The 27203-nt window shown below is 39.1% G+C and overlaps 1 protein-coding gene across 1 annotated transcript in view; it reads left to right on the forward strand.

The window, feature by feature from the left end:
• The window catches only part of LOC126458506 (dynein assembly factor with WDR repeat domains 1), an 80166-nt gene extending 60310 nt beyond the window's left edge, over positions 1 to 19856 (forward strand). The window contains exons 8-9 of the mRNA XM_050095604.1: positions 13080 to 13217; positions 19659 to 19856. Coding sequence (XP_049951561.1) covers positions 13080 to 13217; positions 19659 to 19856 — 336 coding nt within the window. The remainder of the gene's footprint in view (positions 1 to 13079; positions 13218 to 19658) is intronic.
• Positions 19857 to 27203: the final 7347 nt, after the last annotated feature.

The following is a 27203-nucleotide window of genomic DNA, read 5'->3' on the forward strand; positions in this document are numbered from 1 at the left end:
GTAACTGAGTTAAATACATTGGTTTATTCCTTTATTTTTTTAATGTTTTGCTGTTTCTTGCACTTGTAAGGCACTTACCTTGTGTAACGGTCTCAGACTGATGAATAGTGGCGTTCTGTGAGCATATGAACAGCTTTCTACCTGGTCATCACAAAATGAAAACACGCCAGGGCCTCAAATGCTTGACCCTGACAGTAATAACTGCTCATCCGATAAAACATAAACAACTAGGTAGCAAAATAAAAAGGATAATGGAAAGTATCTGATGAAATAAAAATAAAGGAATGAGTAAAGATAACCCATTCACTGAACAGTGCAGGCATTGAGCATTTTACAAGCACAAGACTGGAAACATCGCTGACCTACTGGACAATGTCCTTCTTCAAAGCTAACAGAAACACACATACTCATGCACATGCATAGCTATGTTGGCCAGACAGCTTTGTCCTAGCACTGCAGTCCACTGATATGTGTTGAAGTGGGGAATTGGTTGTAAAGGAAGGCAGGAGAGTTAGAAAAGAGGAATAAGGAGAGTGTGAGTGTAGATTAATGAGTTGAAGTGGGTGTTGTGCGACATGGGTGGAGACGAGTGTGGCACAGGGATTAGAGAAAACTGAGGCCAGGAGGAAAGCTGAATCAAAGGATCTGTTGTAAGGGTATATCCTATTTACATTATTAAGAGATGGCAGTCTGTGGGAGAATCTAGGTGACACAGCTTGTAAAGCAGCCATTAAAGTTGGATATGTGCTTAGCAGCGTGTTTTGCCACTGAGTGGTTGATATGAATTTAGCTTTGGTGAATTTTTGTCTGTAGAGAATTACAAATTACTTAAGAATAAAAGAGACAACTCACTGGAAGGCAGAAGCGCTGCATTGTTGACAGATACACAAACAAAAGGTAATGAGCTTTGCTTTGCTAGCTTTCGGAATGAAATTCCTTTCTTAAGCTGTTGGAGAAACATGCACACACACACACACACACACACACACACACACACACACACACACACACACACACGCTATTGAGTGGACACTGAGGGGACAGTAATTTACCTTAGTTTTTTTCCCATTGTCCTCATTCAATATGTTTCAAATAGTTGTGTGCTGCCATCTCACTCCCTAGTCTGTGAAATCGCATGCTCAGCCGTCTGCCACCTGCCCCTCTATCTGCATCCCTAGCCAGCCCATGGGTGGCTCCCTACCCTCCCACGAGTTGCTAGATTCTTCCCCCCAACCCCATCCCTGCCTCCCATCTCTCTTCATCCCTCACCCCACCCCAACCTACACCGCCACCTCGCCCCAGTACATTCACTGTGGGTGAGGAAAGAGCGGGCAGTTGAATGATCTCAATGTAGGGAGACAGGCGTGTGCATTTATCAGCTTAAGAAAGGAATTTCATTCCGAAAGCTAGCAAAGCAAAGCTCATTACCTTTCGTTTGTGTATCTGTCGATGATGCGGCACTTCTGCCTTTCAGTGAGTTGTCTCTTTATTCCTAAATAATTCATTATTTTCAACCAGAACTTTTGGTGCATTATTATTTGTCTCTAGAGAATGTTTTGTGTACAAACAGGAGATGCATAACTAATTTGAGAAAAATCTTAATGAAGGTGTTTTGCAGGTACTTTACTCCAATCATTTTAAATTACTGGGCACACTGGAAATCAAAATCAGGACTACTCCTCATGGCGCATGTGTGCCATTTGACTGCTTGTGAACTCAGTTATTACTAATGCTATTAATTTAACACAGCACATTTTATTTAACCAGAAGATTACTGATATGAAATATTATTACTACCTTTTGCTAGAGATATTTCAAGTATTAGATGGATGTATGCGGTTAATTTCTATGCATCACAGTGCTGCAATAGGTTTGATCATTGACTAGCCAGTAATTAATATATGAAATAGTGCATACACATAGAGCAGGTCTTCCGTATTGACCATGTGAGACATGTTTTCTTAATTAGAAGCAATGTCCTTCAGAAAAAGAGGAATGTTAAACCCTAAAATACAACTAAAAGAAGAAACAGAAAAGAACATTGGACATTTCATGAACATATTCATTACTACTATTAAATAGCATAAATTATAATATTCAGTAATAGGACTACCATATAGATAACAAAATGTAAACATTAAACAGAACATTAGGAATTTAAAAAGAAAAACAAAATTCAGGCATTCATCGATGCAAGAGGACGTGCTACTGGGTATTAGAGGTACCGGTCTGTACAGCAATCTGGACCACCACCTCTGGAGGTGTCACTGTATGGTGGTACAACATGCAATGTGTGGTTTTCATGAGAAATAAAATGGGCAGAAATGATGTTTATGTTGAACTCTATTCCAGTTTTCCGTACAGGTTCAGGAACTTTCGGAACCAAGGTGATGCAAAATGTTTTTTGATATGTTTATATTAACCTAATTACAACAAATAGGCCCGACTCTTTGAATAGACCTGATCTCTTTGAGGATGGCCATGTTTAAACTCGTATCAATGCTTTTGAGGCATCTGGAGTAACAATGATTACCAAAAATAACAAAGGACAATTAAAACCAATAAGATGATTTACATTTTCAGTAAAGTAGACAAAGAGGAAGAACTGAAAACATTTAACTCTGGGGAGGAGCTTGGAGAAGGTAACTGGCAAAACAAAGGATAGATGTGTACCTAACAGGAGAGTTTACAATGGGAGAGACTCTCCATGGTACATTGTCTTAGGGAAGAAATTTCAAAAGAAACAGTAACTTCTGCACAATAGGTATTCAAATACCCATCGAAGATGGAAAAACTGAAATTGAGAGTTGTAATGCTCTGAGCACTATGGGACTTAACATCTATGGTCATCAGTTGAGAGTTGTAAAGCAAAATCAGAAATGCTAAACTCCATGTAGTGACTCATGAAATATTATGAAACAGGTAGGTTGCTACTCACCATATAGAGAAGTGCTGAGTTTCAGACAGGCACAGCACAAAGACTACTAAATAATTAAGCTTTCAGCCAAAGGACTTTCTTCTGAATTAGACAATGTACACACACACATTCATGCAAACACAGACTGTCCTTGGCAGCCAGAGACAGTGGTCATGTGTGTGAGCTGCATTTATATGAATGTGTTTGTGTATGTTGTCTGATTCAGAAGAAGGCCTTCTGACCAAAAGTTTATTTTTTAGCAGTCTTTCTGTTTGCCTATCTGAGACTCAATATCTCCTCTGTACGGTGAATGGCAACCTATCCTTTCCATAATATTGTCATTATTCCATCTGGATTGTCCATTGTCTGGTGTAGGGAATCAGGTAGGTACAGTACTTCTTGACTACCAAAAATCATGCAACTCAGTGAGGGACAGTGTTGTATCTTGGAACACTTTTCAGATTTTCACCCTCGTCAGTCCTGTAATAGAAGTTTAATATATTTTCTAATTTCATTTTGAATTGATAGCAATCACTTTATGTGTGCTGGAGTCTTTCTCTACAGTTACAAAAATTACTGCAGTAAAGTAAGGTTTTTCCAAATCTGAAAAATGATACCAAGGTACAACATGGAACAAATGCTCTATTCAAATTTAAAATGTTGCAGTCATGAAAATCTTGTTGATACTGTTGTATACATGGAAGAAGCCTGGAGATACTGACAGGTTTCAGATAGATTATATAATGGTAAGACAGAGATTTAGGAACCAGGTTTTAAATTGTAAGACATTTCCAGGGGCAGATGTGGACTCTGACCACAATCTATTGGTTATTAGATTAAAACTGAAGAAACTGCAAAAAGGTGGGAATTTAAGGAGATGGGACCTGGATAAACTGACTAAACCAGAGGTTGTACAGAGTTTCAGGGAGAGCATAAGGGAACAATTGACAGGAATGGAGGAAAGAAATACAGTAGAAGAAGAATGGGTAGCTCTGAGGGATGAAGTAGTGAAGGCAGCAGAGGATCAAGTAGGTAAAAAGACAAGGGCTAGTAGAAATCCTTGGGTAACAGAAGAAATATTGAATTTAATTGCTGAAAATGAGAAAATACAAAAATGCAGTAAATGAAGCAGGGAAAAAGGAATACAAATGTCTCAAAAATGAGATTGACAGGAAGTGCAAAATGGCTAAGCAAGGATGGCTAGAGGACAAATGTAAGGATGTAGAGGCTTATCTCACTAGGGGTAATATAGATACTGCCTACAAGAAAATTAAAGAGACCTTTGGAGATAAGAGAACCACTTGCATGAACATCAAGAGCTCAGATGGAAACCCAGTTCTAAGTAAAGAAGGGAAAGCAGAAAGGTGGAAGGAGTGTATAGAGGGTCTATACAAGGGCGATGTACTTGAGGACAATATTATGGAAATGGAAGAGGATGTAGATGAAGATGAAATGGGAGATACGATACTGCGTGAAGAGTTTGACAGAGCACTGAAAGACCTGAGTCGAAACAAGGCCCCGGGAGTAGATAACATTCCATTAGAACTACTGACGGCCCTGGGAGAGCCAGTCCTGACAAAACTCTACCATCTGGTGATCAAGATGTATGAAACAGGCAAAATACCCTCAGACTTCAAGAAGAATATAATAATTCCAATCCCAAAGAAAGCAGGTGTTGACAGATGTGAAAATTACCGAACTATCTGTTTAATAAGTCACAGCTGCAAAATACTAACGCGAATTCTTTACAGACGAATGGAAAAACTAGTTGAAGCCGACCTCGGGGAAGATCAGTTTGGATTCCGTAGAAATGTTGGAATACGTGAGGCAATACTGACCCTACGACTTATCTTAGAAGCTAGATTAAGGAAGGGCAAACCTATGTTTCTAGCATTCATAGACTTAGAGAAAGCTTTTGATAATGTTGACTGGAATACTCTCTTTCAAATTCTGAAGGTGGCAGGGGTAAAATACAGGCAGCAAAAGGCTATTTACAATTTGTACAGAAACCAGATGGCAGTTATAAGAGTCGAGGAACATGAAAGGGAAGCAGTGGTTGGGAAGGGAGTGAGACAGGGTTGTAGCCTATCCCCGATGTTATTCAATCTGTATATTGAGCAAGCAGTAAAGGAAACAAAAGAAAAATTCGGAGTAGGTATTAAAATCCATGGAGAAGAAATAAAAACTTTGAGGTTCACCGATGACATTGTAATTCTGTCAGAGACAGCAAAGGACTTGGAAGAGCAGTTGAACGGAATGGATAGTGTCTTGAAAGGAGGATATAAGATGAACATCAACAAAAGCAAAATGAGGATAATGGAATGTAGTCGAATTAAGTCAGGTCATGCTGAGGGAATTAGATTAGGAAATGAGACACTCAAAGTAGTAAAGGAGTTTTGCTATTTGGGGAGCAAAATAACTGACGACGGTCGAAGTAGAGAGGATATAAAATGTAGACGGGCAATGGCAAGGAAAGCGTTTCTGAAGAAGAGAAATTTGTTAACATCAAATGTAGATTTAAGTGTCAGGATGTCATTTTTGAAAGTATTTGTGTGGAGTGTAGCCACGTATGGAAGTGAAACATGGACGATAAATAGTTTGGACAAGAAGAGAATAGAAGCTTTTGAAATGTGGTGCTACAGAAGAATGCTGAAGATTAGATGGGTAGATCACATAACTAATGAGGAAGTATTGGATAGGATTTGGGAGATGAGAAGTTTGTGGCACAACTTGACTAGAAGAAGGGATCAGTTGGTAGGACATGTTCTGAGGCATCAAGGGATCACCAATTTAGTATTGGAGGGCAGCGTGGAGGGTAAAAATCGTAGAGGGAGACCAGAGATGAATACACTAAACAGATTCAGAAGGATGTAGGTTGCGGTAGGTACTGGGAGATGAAGAAGCTTGCACAGGATAGAGTAGCATGGAGAGCTGCATCAAACCAGTCTCAGGACTGAAGACCACAACAACAACAACTGTGTTTAATAGTCTTTTACATTGTTATTCTACTACACACCAGTAGTTGGCAAGTGAAATCAAATTAAGAAGTAGTAGTGTCAAAAACCTGTTAGAAGTTAATAACATTTTGAAATAGAAGTTACTGGCAACTAATGCAAATTTCAGTTTTTGTGATGGGGAAGACTGTTAAGCTCTTAGGGAAACTCAGTTCATTTACATATGTTCTAAGGTAGAGGACCATTGTCCATTTCAGGGTAAAAGATGGTTTGTGATTGATGAAGTATGGGTTAACAGTCTGCACTTTATGTAGCTACTTTTAAAAATATACAGAATATTAATCATCATAAACCTCTGTAACTAAACAATTAACAATGTCCTCCAAACAGCTTTAATATATCATACAGCACTTAAATATGTGGACTCTTAGTATGTACAAATGCTGCACAAAACAACCTCATGTTTCATAATAATGAAACAGTAGAAATTCCAGGAACTGATTAAGGCAGTGTCCTAATGCTTGTACCTTCAAGTTATTCAAGAAGTAGTCATTAAATTGAAACACTGACAAGGAAACATCATGTGTTCCTAGGTACACTATCACCCAGGCACTACACTCCTCTCTGCTGCATCTTTGTTTTTTGATAAAAATATGATGAAGTAGTGGTAAGAAAAGAAATATGTGACTGGATCAAGGATTTCTTGATAGGGAAGACACAGCATATTATTTTGGATAGGTAGTCTTTAACAGATGTAGAGTGCCCCAGGGAATTGTGTTGGTACCCTTGTTGTTCATGTTATATGCTATCAACCAGGGAGACAATATTAATAATAACCTAAGACATTTTTCAGATAATGCAGCGCTATATATAAAAAAAAAAAAAAAAAAAAAAAAAAAAAAAAAAAAAAAAAAAAAAAAAAAAAAAACAGCTGCACAAATATTCATTCAGATGCAAATACACTTCTCTGGTTTACCACCAGATCGTATGGTGTAAATCACACAATATTTCATCGATGCAACTGCTTGACATCTTGAGGTGACGGTAGTTGATGCTGTCACTGCTGCAAGATATGACTGATGATAATTGCATGTCATCGTTGGAATTAATCAGGCCTTGAGCTGCCAATATGCATGCGAGGGAAGACGCTTGCTGTTGGAGGAAAGTGGTGCTTTTAGTGCCCATGCTGGGTGCTGCAGATAGGCCTTCCATAGCGCTGTGGGCAATGACTATGCTGCTAGACACTTGTGTGGTTAAAAGCTGAATTAAATCTCAGCAGTGCATTGTGTCGAGTCATGAATTGGAAGTTCTTGTTTTCCCTGTTTGATTTAATGGTAGCCAGTGCTGGATTCCGGTGGTGCTTAACTGAAAACCTGCATCCTTATTGATAAAATTGTTTGCCATATGGACATGTCTGGCCTCCTTAACAACATAATGACAGTAGGGATGAAATTTCAGTCTTTCTTGTGAAACATATGATGCCCTGTGCTCAGGCAATGCTCCGCTACCGCTGATATATCAGGTTGCCCCAGGTGTTTATGACAATGGTGTTCAATGCAACTTTCTTACATGGTTCAGCATATCTGCCTAATATAAGATTTTCCACCTTGTCAAGGTATCTTATACACACCACATTTCCTATGAGCAAGGTCATCTTTTACCGAGCACAATAAATTCCTCAACTTTGCTGGTGGTCAAAAAACACACTTGATGTTGTGCCCTTTGAGAATTATTTCTGTTCTTGTAATAGAGATATGACAAACTGGATGTTCTTTCTACAATACTGCAGAAAGACTTTGCAGGAATGTAGCCACTGTATGTGATGGCTTGCAGGAGCAATTGTCATAAGAATGTATGGTCGCAAGAAGACTGGGCTTCATACGGCCATGTGGCACTACCAGGAGGGAAGACAAGCATGTTTGGTGTGTGGTAGTGGTGCATTGTACTGCATATTCAGCAGCAATTTATGAAGCAGTTGGCACCACAGTGACATAATGAACTTGTACAAATTGGTTACTTCAAAGACAGCTCTTAGCTAGACACCCTGTGGCATGCATTCCACAGACCCTAAAGCACGGCCGATTGTGACTTCAGTGATGCCAAATGAGAGCTCATTAGAGGAAAAGGCAGAGGTCTGTTGTGCTTTCTGATGCAAACTGATTCTGTCTCAGTGCCAGTGATGGTCATGTGTCAGTTAGGAGAAGGCCAGTTGAGACCTGCAACCAGCCTGGCTGCATGCTAGACACACTGGACCTACACATGGAGTTATGGTCTGGGGTGTGATTTTGTATGACGGTGGGTGCACTTTTGTAGTAGTCCCATGCAACCTGACTGCAAATTTTTACATCAATCTGGTGATATCGACCTTTTCCACTGTCATTCATGAACAGCATTCCAGGTGGTGTTTTCCAAAAGGATAATGCTTGCTCACATACTGCTGTTGTAACCCAACATGCTCTACAGAGTGTCAACTTGTTGCCATAGCCTGCTTTATCACTAGATCTGTCTCCAATCAAGTACACAAAGGGCATCATCAGACAATAACTCCAGCGTCATCCACAAACAGCATTAACTCTCCCTGTATTGACTGACCAATTCAACAAGCATAGAACTCCAACCCACAAACTGAAACAGGCACCTGTGCAATACAATGCATGTACGTTTGCATGCTTGTGTTCAACTTTCTGGTGGTTATACCAGTTATTAATGTGCCAGCATTTCACATTTGCAATGCCTTATCTTGCACTTACATTAACCTGTGGTCATGCAATTTTAATCACTTAAATGTGTTACCTAGACAAATATATTCCCACCATTTCATTACTTTACATTAATTACATTTTGGTGTAGTGATTTTTTTTCCTATTAGAGTATGTGTCTTTCTGCTAGCTAGTACTTACACAAGAGGAACATTGGCAACCTAACAAAAGGAAATTGCAGACATAAATAAGGGCTCTGTTTCCAGAATGAGAAGGTGGGAGACGAGGTACTGGCAGAAGTAAAGCTACGAGAACAGGTCATGAGTCGTGCTTGGGTAGCTCAGCTGGTAGAGCAGTTTCCCAAGCAAGGTAGAGATTTAAGGACTCTGTTTCAGCTTGACCAGCTTTACCTCTACAGAGATGTTCAGTGATTTAAATTGCTGGCTATTAAGATCGCAACACCTTGAAGGTTGTATACAACAGATGTTAGACTGCCCTGAAGTTTACCACATTCCTGAATATGCAGATGATAAGCATTTCAGTACAACAATAAAGAGTAGGTAGTACAGCCTTCTACTTTCTGAATTTGAGGAAAATAACACAGCAACTTTCTCTTTCAGAAATTGGATTTGAATGTTGTTTGTTTGTGAAAAGATCATGTTATGCTATTTTTTTTACATTAAAAGTGATAAATGTCTACCAACTTGTGGTGGAATTTGACAGTGGAAGAACTTTGATCTATCTATATTTTGGGTTATCATTCCATGATATTCTTGCTTTTATTGGTTGGGATCCTGTGACAGTCATGTAAATGTGGAAACAATGGGTTGAGGAGGATCAGCTCGACACTATGCATATCTTGAGACAGTAAAGGGGCTTGTTTGTAGCAAGACAAGTGTCCACGTGGACAATACAAGGGTGTCTGGAGCACTACGGGCTGTCAGCACAGTGTCCGTAGTTGCAGCTCTCGTCAATGAAGCAGAAGAGAGACATGTTGACAGTGGTGCATCCAATGCAAACACTGGACTCAGCAGTGGCACGCTGCTGTCTTTTCAGATGAGTACCATTTCTGCATATAGAATTTTGATGCCCATACCCATGCATAGAGGCTCTGAGGCAAGCGAACATTGCCAGATAACATCTATCATCGTCACACGAGCCCAGCATGTGGGATGATGATATGGTGTGCCATTATGTACGTGACAGTCACATGTACTATTACATCAGATATCAAAATGAAATCATATTACCACACGTTTTACCTCAGGGTTAATCTATTATACCACACAGAAGTATTTTATTTATGTGACTATATATTACTTTCATAGATAATCTATTAATTGTGATTTTAATCGCCAGCAATGTAAACAGGAAGTAAAAAGTGCTCTGCTAATTTTGTGGATGATCAATATGTTTGCTTTTATTTATTTAAAAATTGAAGTAATACATAGTCACATAAATAAAATGCTTCGACATGGTATAATAGATTAACCCTGACGTATCAGGCGGGAAGGAGGTCAGGCTGGGATGGTACATATTTTAGGCTCATAAATTACAGCACCTGTTTCAGTATAACATTATATTTGACAGAAAATTTCTAAATAGAAGGCTGCAACGTGCATTTATAGATGACATGATGTGCACATGTAACTATGTGGCTCGTAACAATTCGGTCCTTGTTCATGTCTCTCAATATATAATCACTTGAGAAAATGTCAGAACATTACTTTCAGTTTACCCAGCATTGCTTGGTTACTTTTTTATCCCAACTTTACAAAACATAAAGATATGGGAGAACTCTTTCTTCCCAGTTTAGTTCATTCTGGAAAGTCTAACAGAATTCTCTTAAACGTAAACATCGGCTTCTGCAGTTGTTGTCACAGTCAATAAAATTCTTCTGGGTTTGAGGGTGCATTGTCAACTATAAAATTCCGAAATTTTGGTGGCTGTTGCAAGGCACCTTCCTAACTGCTGAATGAGCAGTTAGCAATACACCCTGAGGAAGGTGCCTTGCAACAGTTGCCGAAACATCGGAATTTTATAGTTGACAATGCGGCTCAAACCCAGAAGAATTTTATTGACAGAGTTCTCTTGTAGTAGGCTTGGATTTAAATGTCATTGGAACTGTGTGGAGCCTAGGGGATCTCACTATCACATTTATTCATTCCATTTAGTGAGTCAGATGTCTACTAAGTTTAGTTGAAATTATTACTACAAAGGCATGCTGAAAAGTAATGCTTCTTAATTTTCTGTGTGAAAACTCTGAAACGTTTTTAAATAAAACTAGCACTGTTACCATTTTACATATTTATTCTTCTTGTCTACATATTTATTTCTCAATATAATTACTTTGGCAGCAAACACATTTCTCCCAACAAGAGACCAGTTTGTTGTTACCATCACTGTAGAATGTTTTGAATTTATTGACAGTCCACAACTTCACCTCTGCTTGCACCACTTCATCGCTATCAAAGTGAATCTGTCAAAGGTGTTCTTTAAGTTTTGGAAACAGACAAAAAATAAGATGGGGCTCATTTGGTGCTGTATGTTGGATGATTAATGACAATGAACGCAAGGCATCAGACTGTTGCAGGTGCCACAGCGCTTGTGTGTGGTCTGGTATTGTCATCCTGAAGGAGATGGTGCTCCATGTTTGGATGAATTCTTCAAATTCAAAACTTGACTACAGCACATTGGTTCTCATGCACTGAAATATTTGTGTTACACACTGCTCTGTTACCCACTACTGTTTGATTTGATTGGATTTGATTTATTTCGTGTTCCATAGGTCAACTGTGTTGAATACACAAGGACGTGGAACGAGTCAGTTTTTTACAAATACAGTCTGATAATCTTATAGCATATACAGAAATTTGAGTACATAATTATATAAAAACTTATACAGTAAATTCTTTGGGCAGCAATATAGAAAAAGAAAATACATATTTTCTTAGAATTATTAAAACACTACAGAAAACAGATACGGAGCACACACAGATACAGATCTCAGGTTAAATAAAATTCGTAGTGGCATTATGTCAACTTGTATTATATAATATTAAAATATTACAATTTATTTAGTTAAAAATTCATCTAGACTGTAAAAGGCTTTTTCTAGCAGAAATATTTTTAGTGCTTTCTTAAACTCGCTATTGTTATGAATCTTTGTCTTTATTTCGGGAGGAAGAGCATTGAAGAGTTTTGCTCCAGTGTAATGGACACCCTTTTGTGCCAAGCTCAAATTTCTGAGTTCACTGTGTATGTCATTCTTCCTCCGTGTGTTATGCTCATGATAATTACTATTTGGTTGAAATATATCTATATTTTTACAAACAAAACACATGAGAGAAAAAATATATTGGCATGTAGTTGTGTATATTTTAAGATTACGAAAACTATTTCTACAAGAGTCTCTTGGGCGCAATCTACATATAATTCTTAAAGCTCGCTTCTGTGCAATGAACACTTTCCTTGCTAATGGCTGTAAATATGTAGACATGAAGAGTAAAGATGTAGGATGTTAATAATATTTGTTGTATTTAAAATTTGTTAAGAGATTTTGCATAAAAATTAGGGGGCATTTCTTTTCAACATGCCTTCAGAATACTTCAGTTGATATCTTGGTAAGTCATTGTGACTGCCACTTGCCAAGCTTAACAATTTTATTGACATTATTTTTTGTTTTTATTTTTTAAAATTCTAAATCATGTGTGTCAAGGAGCCATAATTATAAAACAGTGAGTAAATAGTGTAGTTCTAGTTTTCTTTCTCACTATAAGAGTAAATACTTTTAATAGTTTATATATCAGACTTACCTTAGGTGATTTAAAGATTTTAAACTTGTATTTCAGTTAGGTGAATTAATGTATTTTGAGAAAAAATGGAACTTTTACAGGGCACAATGTATGACACCACCATATGAAAACAAGAGCAAAGATCTTAAAATTATAAATTCCTGAAGTCAGTATTAGTTCATCTTAAGTTCAAAGGAACATCGTTATTGGACATGGGTATAATATTTACAGATTCATGGTGTTATTATGATGCCCATGTTTCAACTGATAGGTGTTGCTATTCCATTCAAGCTGGATGTGGTCTTTTGCACAATGCACTGTGTTTGACCACCCTTAAGTTCTGGATGTTTAAACTGGGACTTGGTCCACAAGTGAAATATGAGTCCACTGTTGTATTGCCACATCTTTTTGTTTCTCCTCCTGTAATCCCTACTTTCAGAGATTGAGACACAGACATTGTATACTAACTAAATTCATACCCCACACAGAAGCAGCATCCATCCCATGCCCATACCTACTGAGGGAACTCATGGGAACATTGTTTAATACCCATTGAAACAACACTCTGCCATCCCTTCCCCAGTAGTTTATAGGGTAAAAAGTGAATGTAAATTATGTTTTATTTATTATATTTTCTCAGCTGTAGTTAGGTATCTTCAATATTTCCTGTTATGTGACAGCAAAGTTTTTACATCAGCAACCATTCTACTCTTAGGTGTTGGAAATAGCATTTGATTCTGCAGGGAGACGGCTTGCTACAGCAAGTAGTGATGCCACAGCACAAATATGGGAAGTTAAAGGAAATCTAATAAAACTTGCTACTATGGAAGGTCACACTAAGGAAGTATCCAAGGTAATAAATAATATTAGAAAATCTCTCTTAATTATTTTTGCAAATACTAGCAGCTTCTAAGTGCTTAAGCTCCTCACAATGCAGACTTGAATTTATATTTACAATGTGTGGTCAGCAAAACATAGACAAACGACACATTTAATTAATTCTCTGATTTAGTGTATATGAGATACACTCAGTTTTGTGACTGTTTACATTTAAGAGCCTAGATGTGATACTAAGTTTGTAAAACAGATACTGATAATCAGCAGAACAATTCTTGTGATAAATTTATTAGAGATGAAGCACAATCTCAGGTTGACAAAGGTGGGTAAGCAATTCACTATGCCTTGCTGCCATCACTAACATTCAGTGATTTAGAGGAATTATAAAACTGAAAACTCCATCCGAACAGGCCATGAAGACCCAACAGTGCCTACTGGTCGCTACGTCATCCTCAGTCCACAGACGTCTCTGGACGTGGATATGGAGGGGCATGTGGCCAGCACACTGCTCTCCCAGCTGTATGTCAGTTGACAAGACTGGAGCCGCTACTTCTCAATCAAGTAGCTCCTCAGTTTGCCTCACAAGAACCGAGTGCACTCCACTTGCCAATATGTCAGCAGACCACATGGTCACCCATCCAAGTGCTAGCACAGCCTGACAGCGCTTAACTTCGGTGATCTGATGGGAACTGGTGTTACCATTGCAGCAAGGCCATTGGCTTAAAGGAATTACGGGAAACCTAGTATGGGCTGACTAGATTTACAGCCGAACTGTCTTCATGCTGTATGCAGTTTTTTGTTACAATATTTAAATTTTTCCTGATTTGTGAAATTCAAGCCTAAAATGTAGGAAACACTTTTGAACTAATCATGTATATAATTTGGAAGGTCTTTCTTGCCAATATCAATGCTGTCTGCACTTTTAAGCTTGATTCCCAGAACTTTGTGTGTCTTCTGTATCTTCATTTTTATAATTTCCCTAGTAGATTTTGACTTTTTACATACAGTCTTCTTAAGTTATCTTTCCTCAGCATTGTTGCCTTTGATACTACATTTTGATATATCTTCTCATTGTATTTACATATTTTATAAATACAGGATCTGTGAACGTTTCTGTTAGAAGTGGTGGTACTAACATGGTTTGAGCCGCATCTTTGTGTTCTTGGTAGTGCATAAGTTTGTCGTCTCAAACTGAAAACCTTTTTGGGTATTGTGTGATGTTAAACAATGATGGATGCAACACAATTGTTTTAGATTCACTTATTCCCACATTTAAGAAACCTGAATTGGTTTTGTGGGACAATGACCAATTCCTAATACTTATATAAATAGAATCACTTATATAATAGAATCAAGAGAACCGGGCTAGACCACAAAACCAGTGAGTTTCAGTGGCAATACTTGTTATATACCTCATTCCACTAATCGCAGTTCATACAAAACACAGTCAGTTGAGCACAGTTCTGGATGTAAACCACAGACATTCAGTGTTACACAGGCTCACAAAACATATCCATGAAGTTCAAAGTTCAGATAGGCACACATCATTTGTACTGGGATCAATCACAGAAGTTCACACAGATCTTCACTGACACATAATGTAGACAAGAAAAATGATGTGAGGCTGTTAATTGTTCCATATCAGATGGCGGACAGACTTTTAAATCTTTCATTGCATAACGTGATCCAAATAAGCACAAAGTTGCATTGAAATGTTAGCTATCTATTTTCTACGTACTGGTTATTCTGCATGACACAATTCAAGGTCAGGCAATAATCTGGTTTACATAATAAGTAATTAGTTAACAAAATGCAAAAGACTGCAGAACTATTTTGTGTGTCTACACTGAGAATTACCTAGTTATGAATACAGTTGCCATAATTGAAATTATGATAATTTATACAATATCATAATTAGTTGCTTAACCAGTTAATAAAGGGTGTCATTTGGCCCATAAAAATTAAGGAAACTAAAGTGTGATGGTAAACTTGAGAATGAGACAGTTGTAATGGTACAATAGAAAATAGAAATTGTGGGTGTGTCCAGACTTCAATACTAATTATGTTTTAAGTTAACTAGTTTCCTGAAAATTAAAATATATGACTGTCACTTCTCATGTCATAGCTTTTTAATGGTGTGTGTCAACATTTCCAAAGCTCCTGATTAGCTCAGTCAGATCCTATCATTACCTGCCATTATGATAATTTCAGTTATTCATTGCTTCTACTCAATATGGTTTCACTAAAACTAAACACATCATTGTAATCATCATCATGACAAATTATCAGAATAATGAATTTGCAACAAATATTGTCTGAAAACATTTTGACAGATTTGCACATACATATGGTAACTAGACTCAAAACGTAAAATGAGAAAGAAAAATTATTAATAGGAGTACAACAACAGCAGGTGGAAGAGATTCAGCTTGTGTTCTTCTGTTCACCCAAGATATAAAATTTGTCAGAAAGCTTTATGTTAACAGTTCCAGTGGTGGTGATCTTCAGTAAATACAAGAGAGTTATAGAATGTAGAAACGTAACATAACAGTGATGGAAGAATGAAAATAACATGATTGACATCATGGACTTACTTAGGGAAACATGAATGCATTTGTTCACAAATGGAAATGTGTTTTTTGACAGCATTTCTGCAGACTGAGTAACATATGAATACCAACACTCATGGTTTTTATAGAACCTTCAAAAACATACTCTGACAGAGAATAAATTAAACAAATCATCAAAGCTTTCAAACTCAGCTAAGAAATAAATAAAGGCATCATAAGAACTGGACACTGAAAATATATTGGTGATAAAAGTCAACAGATAATCAACATTGAAATGGGGAAACTAAAAATAAAAACATCCTCTCTTTTCATAAAAAGAGGTAACACAGATGTAAAAATCTTATATTCCCTTCTCTATGTAACTCATAATATTATTTTGAAATCTCCTCAGGCTGGAGTGAGGAAGAATTGAATCAAAAATTTAGAAAAAGGCAAGAAGAATTCATTTGGGGATGCTTGTGTGTTAAACATATCATAAATCTTGAATGTATCTTTTTACAATGAAAATTAAAAGTAAGGAATTTGAGGTGACACTTTTTAATTTCAAGGACAGCAATTTCAATGATTATCAAAAAGATAAGAGCAGTAATTCAATAGACTTCTTTGATAGCTAGTGAATCCAGAATGAAATTTCCACACTAATTTCAAACTTCTTTGAAGTAAGTAGATGTGTTACTCAGAGAGTCCTATGCCTCAACAGAATACTCAAGATAAGTCATCCATGTGTGATGCAAGGAATTCATTGGTGAAAGGGATCAAGAGCATAACAATAACTGAAAGTCTTGCATTCTTAATTGATCTTTCAATTTACTTTCTGGCTTAGAAGCTTCCATAAAAAACAGATCACCATCATCAAGCACATTCATTAGGGTGCCAACATGTCCTTTTTTAAAACATGTATATTATGAACAGAGATCAGTGTCCAGAATGTTAGGCTGGACAAAAAGAGAGAGACAGACAACCAAGTGGATAGGACTCAATATCATCTTGAGTTCAGGAAATTTCAACATGATGGGACTACTATTTTTGTATACTTAAATAACAGTCAGTATCTTGAATACAAACTGAAACTATATTGCACACTGTTTGATCTTAAGTTATGTATCTAGGGGACTGTCTCACACTGTAGTCTGAAATCCAAAAACTGAAAAAGAATGTTATGAGCAACCAGTTAACATTATTGGTAACAGATTTGTTTACGAAACATAAAGTGCATCGGGAAACATAAAGAACACAACCAACTCAAAAAGAAATGCAAAACATTGCAAGACTCAAGATAAGTGAATGAGAGTGATGCTTAATGAAGCTGTGTTAAAAATTCTATTTTCAGTAAGTCTGTTAGTAATTGTTTATTAATCTGCTGAAATGCCAGCAGTATTTGCACCTATTGATTTCAGGCACTTGATCAGAATGTGTAATCCTGCTACTTTGGTATCTGACAAATCAGTTAAAATTTTTGGTAGTCATAAGAAGTGTATGTAAAGTAGGAATGCTATGAGCATCCAGTTAACTTTATTGGTAACAGATTTGTTTAAGAAACATAAATTGCATCAGGAAACATAAAGAACATAACCAGCTTAAAAAGAAATGCAAAACAATGCAAGACTCAAGATAAGTGAACGAGAAGTTGAAAACTAGTAGAAGCTGACCTTGGGGAAGATCAGTTTGGATTCCATAGAAACGTTGGAGTGTGTGAGGCAATACTGACCCTACAACTTATCTTAGAGGATAGATTATGGAAAGGCAAACCCACGTTTCTAGCATTCGTAGACTTAGAGAAGGCTTTTGACAACATTGACTGGAATATTCTCTTTCAAATTCTGAAGGTGGTAGGGGTCAAATACAGGGAACGAAAGGCTATTAACAATTTGTACAGAAACCAGATGGCAGTTGTAAAGAGTCAACGGGCATGAAAAGGAAGCAGTGGTTGGGAAGGGAGTGAGACAGGGTTGTAGCCTATCCCCAATGTTATTCAATCTGTATATTGAGCAAGCAGTAAAGCAAACAAAAGAAAAATTCAGAGTAGGAATTAAAATCCATGGAGAAGAAATTAAAACTTTGAGGTTTGCCAATGACATTGTAATTCTGTCAGAGACAGCAAAGGACCTGGAAGAGCAGATGAATGGAATGGACAGTGTCTTGAGAGGAGGATTTAAGATGAACTTCAACAAAATCAAATTGAGGATAATGGAATGTAGTCAAATTAGATCAGGTGATGCTGAAGGAATTAGATTAGGAAATGAGACACATAGAGTAGTAGATGAGTTTTGCTATTTGGGGAGCAAATAACTGATGATGGTCAAAGTAAATAGGATATATAATCTAGACTGGCAGTGGCAAGGAACGCGTTTCTGAAGAAGAGAAATTTGTTAACATCAAGTATAGATTTAAGTGTCAGGAAATCTTTTCTGAAAGTATTTGTATGGAGTGTAGCCATGAATGGAACTGAAACATGGACAATAAATAGTTTAGACAAGAAGAGAATAGAAACATGCTGCTACAGAAGAATGCTGAAGATTAGATGGATAGATCATGTAACTAATGAGGAGATACTGAATAGAATTAGGGAGAAGAGGAATTTGTGGCACATCTAGACAAGAAGAAAGTATCGGCTGGTAGGACATGTTCTGAGGCATCAAGGGATCACTAATTTAGTATTGGAGGGCAGCGTGGAGGGTAAAATTTGTAAAGAGAAACCAAGAGATGAATACACTATGCAGATTCAGAAGGTTGTAGGTTGCAGTAGGTACTTCAAGATGAAGAAACTTGCAAAGGATAGTGCAGCATGGAGAGCTGCATCAAACCAGTCTCTGGACTGAAGAGCACAACAACAACAACAACAACAACAAAGTAGGACATTTCTGTCCTTTATATTTGGAGTATATAAAATATGTGGCAGGCAGAAACAAAATGCATTGAGCTTCAGGAATAATCTTTCTGCTCTGACAGGCGCCCACTTCTAGCAGTGTTGGATATGGACCATTTTCTAATCTCAGAGTTCAGTATGTATTACCCAAGTACAGGTGTATAACTGATTAAACTAGTAGTGTATTTTCATCCATAATTAGTCTAACTGCAGGATCTCTAATAACCATCATCTAAATGTGTATAATTGTAAACATATTTGTTTGTAATACTGAATGCATACTGGAAGATGATAATCCAAAATGAAGAGTCATACTTACACTAGTCATAGTTATACTAGCAATAATTTTAAAAATATGGGTGCCAATACTGCAAATATTAATGTGAATCTCAGGTTCTCATTAACTGTGGGTTGCTTTAAGATGTGCACAGAGAGAGGGGGGGGGAAAACTATACATTTGCTTGCTTTCCAGAATTCTTTTTGTCACCTGTTTACTTTCTAGTTCTTTTATGAAGAATTGTCAGAGTTTTTAAAACTAATAATTAATGATTTAGCTTTCTGCACATGGCACTCATTTGATATTATTTGTCGCACCAGCTGCATTTCAGCCTCCACCCTACTTTTTCATTCAATGATATGGTTGCATTCCAGTCCGAGCTCCTGGAGATGGTGGTCATATATGTGAGAGGTGTGCTTGCATGTATGAATGTGTGTGTGTGTGTTTTTCTTCTGAAGAAGTCTTTGGCTGAAAGCTAAATTAGTAACAATCTTTTCATTGAACCTGTCTGCAAGTCAACATGCCATCTTTATGTTGAGTAGATATGTATCCTTTCTATATTGTTGATATTGCAACCTGGAGTTTCCGATATTTGGTTCCACCCTACATTAATCACATGTAGAATGTGACAGCAGTGTGTCTGCATAATATTACAATGTATTTATCATGTACTCCCTATTATAATGTCAATGTAGTAAAAAAAAATACAATAGAGTGCTGATATTACATTGTTCATTGTTGCAGGTGTGTTTCAATCCAGCAGGTTCTCAATTACTGACAGCATCTGCAGACCATACAGCACGACTGTGGGATTCAGAAACTGGGAAGTGTCTACAGATTCTTGAAGGGCACAAAGATGATGTGTTTTCCTGTGCTTTTAATTACAAAGGAGACATTATAGTTACTGCATCAAAAGACAATACTTGCCACATATGGAAATAAAAGGATACAAACTATCTTCTATTAAAAACACCATAGTTTACTTATTAACGGTGATGAAACCAGTATCATTAAGAGTAAGATATAGCAAGACAAAAGCGAAAATGAAAGGATAAAGGAAGGAAAAGAGCTGCCAAAGGGAAGGTATTAAATAAATAATAAACATTTTGAAAGCAAGTTTCAGGAGTTTTTGAATTGAAAAGTATCAAGAAAAAGAGAGGAACTGTGGAAATGCTAGTACAGATTTCGAAGTTTTAAGAGGATTGAGGCCTGTGAAGGACACTGAGATGGAATGGGCTAGAAGGATGTGGAATTGTACATGAACTGGAAGGGAGTGAAGTCCATTCAGTATTGGAATGTTCTATCTATGCTTGACATAAAATGATAATAATAATGTACATGGTGGCAGCCAATCAAGGAATATTTTAGGAAATTGATTTAAAAAATTAATTCAAAGGCCCAGTCAAATCTTTACAAGTTTACTCCTAGAGCAACTTATGCTGTGCCTACGTAACACAAGTTGCCTATCTTTCAAAACCAAGGCAGTTCTGTCCAGTTACAGCTGCTGACAAGAGATGCCCTGACACCTCTGCTGAAACTGCTAGTGAATTCATGCCATTGGTTTTAGCAATAGCATGCATTGGATATAAGCCGTGTGTGGATGCTAGAGTGTTCTGCGGTGCGGAACACAGTTGCCTCTCTCTCTCTCTTGTAATCCAGACCTTGAGCAAAACAGACGTCTTTCTAGAAGGCAGAGCCACTGGCTCTGCTTTTCACGACCAGCCACCAACATAAGTTATGTTGCGGCCACATGTAGTAAGTGTTGCTTCACACAGTGGAGAATGGCAAAAGAGAGGCAGCCAGCGATCGCGGCATTGCGAAGTAAGCGTGGCACAGATAGCCTTGCTGACAGTTGCAGTCTACCAACAAGCTGACGCACACAGACCGAGCACCGAGTGAATCATGGAGAGTGCTGAGTAAGGAGAAGTGATGCCAGTACGCAAAGTTACACTGCAATATACTGCGGGAGTAATAACAAAGAGCTACCACCGAGGGTAAAAAACGTCCTCCTGCCGGATATAAATAGTGGAGCGCAGGCAGCAACAGACAGAAGCCATTAGGAAGCAGTTCGGATGTGAGGACGGACGTGGTCCGTGTCCGAATGTTCAGTCTTCGTAGGTGATGATTCCAGAAGTCTGTTCCACCTCGCAGGAGTCATCCGTTCGCTGCCAGATATCAACTTCAGCTCTTGGGGTCGGCCCGAGTTCTGTCGGCACCATGGCTGACTAACTACAGTGAGAAGTTCCCGCAGGACCGGCCGCAGTGCGGTTTTGGTCACAGGCGCCGCGGGGGACTGATGCCTGGACTCCACGGCAACCTGGCCCCACGGCGCGTGGTCTGTCCATGACAGGACCTCTCGGACATTGCGATTGACAGCTTCCCAGCTGCCGGTGCAGCAGGTGTCGGCAGCTGACCTCATGGCAAGGAGTTCATCTCAACCACAGGGCATCCTGACTTCAGCGGAGCACTGGCGGCCTGAGGCTCGGAGTGTGATCAGCGGCGCGCGTGGCGTGCATTGTTGGAGAATCTACACAACAGCAGCTAGGCGGACGAATTCGCAGGGCTGGGCAGCAACGACGAGGGAGAAATTGTAAAGAAAGTTCAATAAATAATTGTAAAACTCTACGCCGTCTCAGTCTTTGGCGCAGCCACTGTATCTGCTACTAACAAGTAGCAAACGGCCATAACAAATGGTGCAGAAGCCATAACAAGTGGCCATCTGTCGTAACAAGTGGTGTCAAGCGCATCCACACCACGACTTTGACTAGCACTGTGCGGAGCAATGGAGAAACACCGAATAGGGTGAGTCCAGCAACTGCCTTCTCTCTGTGTAGCTAGACATGTCGAGGGTAACATTAAGGGATGTGAGAGTGTCACTTGAAAGGCCTAGCAGCCCTGTAGACTTATCGCAGTTTCGTGGGAATGATAGTCACGTTAACTTAGTACCATCTAAATGTGTAGTGTGTGGATTAACAGTCACATCGCTCCTTGCGATAAATTTGTACCAATCACTTGTGATGTGTGTGGCTTCTGTGGTCATGTAATGGGGCAATGTAGTAAGTCTAGATGGCTTGCCATTAGATGTGCTAGGAATTAACTTGCTTCTGGGTAATACAATTTTATTTTTGCGAGGTGAGGTATACCACACGGAAAATGCCAGAGACACATGCAACCGGGACAAGTGATGCCGTAGTCGCATTGAAAGAGCAAGTTAAGAAACGGATTGAAGAAAATAAGTTACAAAAGCAGCACATGCAGAGGATGGGGCAACAATTGTTGCAAAATACTCAGTCAGGCTTGGGAAGCGATAGTGTAGAATTTCTGGTGTGGCAGATTGTTCAGCGGCTAATTTGATACCTTCCTTTTCAGGTAAAACATCAATGGATGTGAATGTTTTCATTGGTGACATACATAGTACAGCTAGACCGTGTGGTTGGTCAGATGAAATGTGTTTGCAAATGGCGAGGTTACAGTTAGTAGGTTACACAAAGACTTATGTGGCATACCACGAAGGGTATGTTCACATAGTTGGCTGAGGGATTATTACAGAGGTTTAGGAAACGAAACAGTGCCAGATTTTTTAGAGAAAAATTGGGGAGGATGTTGCAAAAAACGGGTGAAACGGTAGAAGAATTTTCAGACAGAACTAGGAGAATGAATGTACACATGTATGAGTTAACGCAAGATGCGAGTGCAAATTAAGTTCTATTGAAAGAAGCATAGAATAGGGCTTTAGACACATTTTTGTGAGGGGTCTCGCTGGATTTTTCACGCCGGATACGGATGGAAAATCCTAGTGACTTAGCAGCAGCATTGCGCATAGCGACACACTTGCAGGAAGTGGATAGCGCCACTAGAAGTTGCAATGACAAGAGAATTTTTTCGTCTTCCAAAGAGTGTTACCATTGTGAGAAGCAAGGTCATTTTAAGGGACAATGTCAGGAACCGCAGTGTTTCAATTGGCAGAAAATGGGGCATAAGGCACGGCAGTATAAAGCCAAGAAATTGATTAATGATACAGCAGACAAAAAACTGTTAAATGAAAAAGGGGGTGTTCCTGCCGTCAGGAAGGCATTCCCAGTAAAAAGAGGTACTCAGAGAGTACACGAAGAAGCGGATTGTAGTTTGATGATTTCGATAAAAGATAAGTGGCGAAGAGTTTTAGTGGATACTGGAGCGCATGTATCAGTTGTCAGTGTGGACCTCGTGGGCGAGAAAGGATTGGAAGCTCCAATATACAGCTTGCGCGCAGTAGGTGATAAAAAAATTAGATGCACTAGGGACAGCACAGCTCAAGTTTAAGATAGGGAACGTGTGGTTCCGGGAGCAAATGGAGATGTTGTCAACTTTGGGACAGGGATTTTCAGTGATACTTGGGTTGGACTTTCTCATTAAACATCACGCCAAAATTGACCTTTCCCAACATACACTGGAACTCGAAGGGAACTTGTTCTCAATGGGTACAGCCATGGCAAATGTTTCAGAGTTGCAAGGTGCACCGATAGCTAAGGTGATACAACTAAACTATGTGCAAATGCATTAAAGGTGATTTCATGTGACAAAGTACAAACAGGTACAGGGAAGTTGATCTGGGTACTGGTGGATGGCGATATGCCACAGTAGGGTTTATTTTTGGTAGAGCCGCTAGCGAGTAATGAGGTTTTAGACGAAAAGCATTGCTTTATTCATAGGAGTGTATCACGGGTAACGGACATAAATGGACAGCTTATGGTTCCGGTGAGTTTAGATAACTTCGGGCGGGATGATGTCGATCTGCCGAAGGGATTAGTAATAGCCACAGTAGAGTTAATTGATGAAGAGGACATCGATGGTTCGAGGCTAGACTATGACGTAAAGCAAACCATCTGCACATCTGCACTTCGTGACAAGGTAAATCATTTGAGAGGAAATGATCGTTCGGGTATGGAAGTTTATTACTAAAGTATAAAGCATTGTTTGAAGCACAGGGTACGTTATCTGCTACACCGATAACACAGCATCGTATTCCGACAGGGAATCGTTGTAAGCCATACAGACTACTGAAACAATTACAACCAGTAGTAGAGCAATTAATAGAGCAACAATGGGACGATGGGATAATCCTGCACAGTAATAGTCCTTGGTCTAGTAGTGTGGTCCTAGTTCCAAAGAAGACAGTGGACGGGTCGAAAAAATTTCGCTTTTATTGCGATTACAGACATTTGAATGAACAGACAGTGGCGGACGTATATCTGATTTCGAATATCATAGAAATGTTAGTCAACCTAGGGCAGTGTAAATTTTTCTCCACTATGGATTTGCGAAGCGGTTATCACAAGATTGAAGTATGTCCGGAGGACAGGCCAAAAACAGCATTTACAACACATTGTGGTCACTTCGAGTATACAAGAATGCCGTTTGGACTAAAAAACGCTCCAGCAACATTTCACAGGTTGTTGGATGGAGTCCTTCACGGGTTCAAAAGGAAAAAATGCATGGTGTATCCGGATGACATTATAGTTTTTTCAAGAGATATAGAGCAGCATGTGGAACACTTAGAGGAGGTGTTTAAAAGATTAGAGGCAGCACGGCTAACATTAAGTTTGGACAAATGCCATTTTGCGCAAGCACAAGTAAATTATCTCAGTCATGTTATCAGTCAGGACGGGGTACGGACAGATCCTCATCTCACTTCTGCAGTACAAGATTTTCTGGTTCCGCAAATGGTTAAACAACTGCAATCTTATATTGGTCTTGCAAGCTATTATCAAAAATTCGTACAGGGGTTCACAGAAATAGCGAGGCCACTTACTAAGTTGCTAAGAAAAGGTGTTACCTTCCAGTGGACGTCAGAGTGCGAGAAAGCATTTCAAGAGTTGAAACGGATACTGACATCAGATCCAGTTTTGAAGTTTCCAGACTTTTTGAAGGAGTTTATACTACAATGTGACGCATCCAATCACGCTCTTGGTGTTGTACTTGGGCAAGAAATTGATGGCAAAGAACATCTGATTGCGTTCGCGTCTCGTCAACTTAACAAGGCGGAACAAAATTACTCCACGATGGAGAAGGAATTGTTAGCAGTAATATATGGGATTTCGTACTTTCGATGTTATCTGTACGGTAGAAGGTTTAAGGTTGTGATGGATCATTCAGCTCTGAAATGGTTATTAGGTCTTGAAAGACCCAATGAGTAGGCTAGTGAGATGGGCGCTGAAACTTAGTGAGTTCGATTATGAGGTAATACACAAGCCAGGTGTGAAACATGCCAATGCTAACGCATTTAGCAGGAAAGTGGCAGTATTGCAAGTAACATGGGTGACTGAAGATGAGTGGAAAAGGGTTCAGAAAGCAACCGCAGTTCCTAGTACAGGACAGGTTACCTTGCAGGTCGACAGGCCCATGCGTCATCGTACCAGCAGCGTTAAGATCTGAAGTTTTGCAACAGGTGCATGACCATTTTCTTTCAGGACATGGTGGGAGAAGAGCTACAGATAGGCGGATAGCGGAGAAGTTTTGGTGGAGGACACGACATCAAGACGTGGACGAGTACGTCAGGAATTGTGTTCCATGTGCACAGTGTGCGGACGTGAGCCATCAAAAGCAACAATGGGAAGATGGGATAATCCTGCACAGTAATAGTCCTTGGTCTAGTAGTGTGGTCCTAGTTCCAAAGAAGACAGTGGACGGGTCGAAAAAATTTCGCTTTTATTGCGATTACAGACATTTGAATGAACAGACAGTGGCGGACGTATATCTGATTTCGAATATCATAGAAATGTTAGTCAACCTAGGGCAGTGTAAATTTTTCTCCACTATGGATTTGCGAAGCGGTTATCACAAGATTGAAGTATGTCCGGAGGACAGGCCAAAAACAGCATTTACAACACATTGTGGTCACTTCGAGTATACAAGAATGCCGTTTGGACTAAAAAACGCTCCAGCAACATTTCACAGGTTGTTGGATGGAGTCCTTCACGGGTTCAAAAGGAAAAAATGCATGGTGTATCCGGATGACATTATAGTTTTTTCAAGAGATATAGAGCAGCATGTGGAACACTTAGAGGAGGTGTTTAAAAGATTAGAGGCAGCACGGCTAACATTAAGTTTGGACAAATGCCATTTTGCGCAAGCACAAGTAAATTATCTCAGTCATGTTATCAGTCAGGACGGGGTACGGACAGATCCTCATCTCACTTCTGCAGTACAAGATTTTCTGGTTCCGCAAATGGTTAAACAACTGCAATCTTATATTGGTCTTGCAAGCTATTATCGAAAATTCGTACAGGGGTTCACAGAAATAGCGAGGCCACTTACTAAGTTGCTAAGAAAAGGTGTTACCTTCCAGTGGACGTCAGAGTGCGAGAAAGCATTTCAAGAGTTGAAACGGATACTGACATCAGATCCAGTTTTGAAGTTTCCAGACTTTTTGAAGGAGTTTATACTACAATGTGACGCATCCAATCACGCTCTTGGTGTTGTACTTGGGCAAGAAATTGATGGCAAAGAACATCTGATTGCGTTCGCGTCTCGTCAACTTAACAAGGCGGAACAAAATTACTCCACGATGGAGAAGGAATTGTTAGCAGTAATATATGGGATTTCGTACTTTCGATGTTATCTGTACGGTAGAAGGTTTAAGGTTGTGATGGATCATTCAGCTCTGAAATGGTTATTAGGTCTTGAAAGACCCAATGAGTAGGCTAGTGAGATGGGCGCTGAAACTTAGTGAGTTCGATTATGAGGTAATACACAAGCCAGGTGTGAAACATGCCAATGCTAACGCATTTAGCAGGAAAGTGGCAGTATTGCAAGTAACATGGGTGACTGAAGATGAGTGGAAAAGGGTTCAGAAAGCAACCGCAGTTCCTAGTACAGGACAGGTTACCTTGCAGGTCGACAGGCCCATGCGTCATCGTACCAGCAGCGTTAAGATCTGAAGTTTTGCAACAGGTGCATGACCATTTTCTTTCAGGACATGGTGGGAGAAGAGCCACAGATAGGCGGATAGCGGAGAAGTTTTGGTGGAGGACACGACATCAAGACGTGGACGAGTACGTCAGGAATTGTGTTCCATGTGCACAGTGTGCGGACGTGAGCCATCAAAAGCAACAATGGGAAGATGGGATAATCCTGCACAGTAATAGTCCTTGGTCTAGTAGTGTGGTCCTAGTTCCAAAGAAGACAGTGGACGGGTCGAAAAAATTTTGCTTTTATTGCGATTACAGACATTTGAATGAACAGACAGTGGCGGACGTATATCCGATTTCGAATATCATAGAAATGTTAGTCAACCTAGGGCAGTGTAAA

Source organism: Schistocerca serialis, chromosome 1 (assembly GCF_023864345.2).
Source record: "Schistocerca serialis cubense isolate TAMUIC-IGC-003099 chromosome 1, iqSchSeri2.2, whole genome shotgun sequence".
Lineage (NCBI taxonomy): Eukaryota > Metazoa > Arthropoda > Insecta > Orthoptera > Acrididae > Schistocerca > Schistocerca serialis.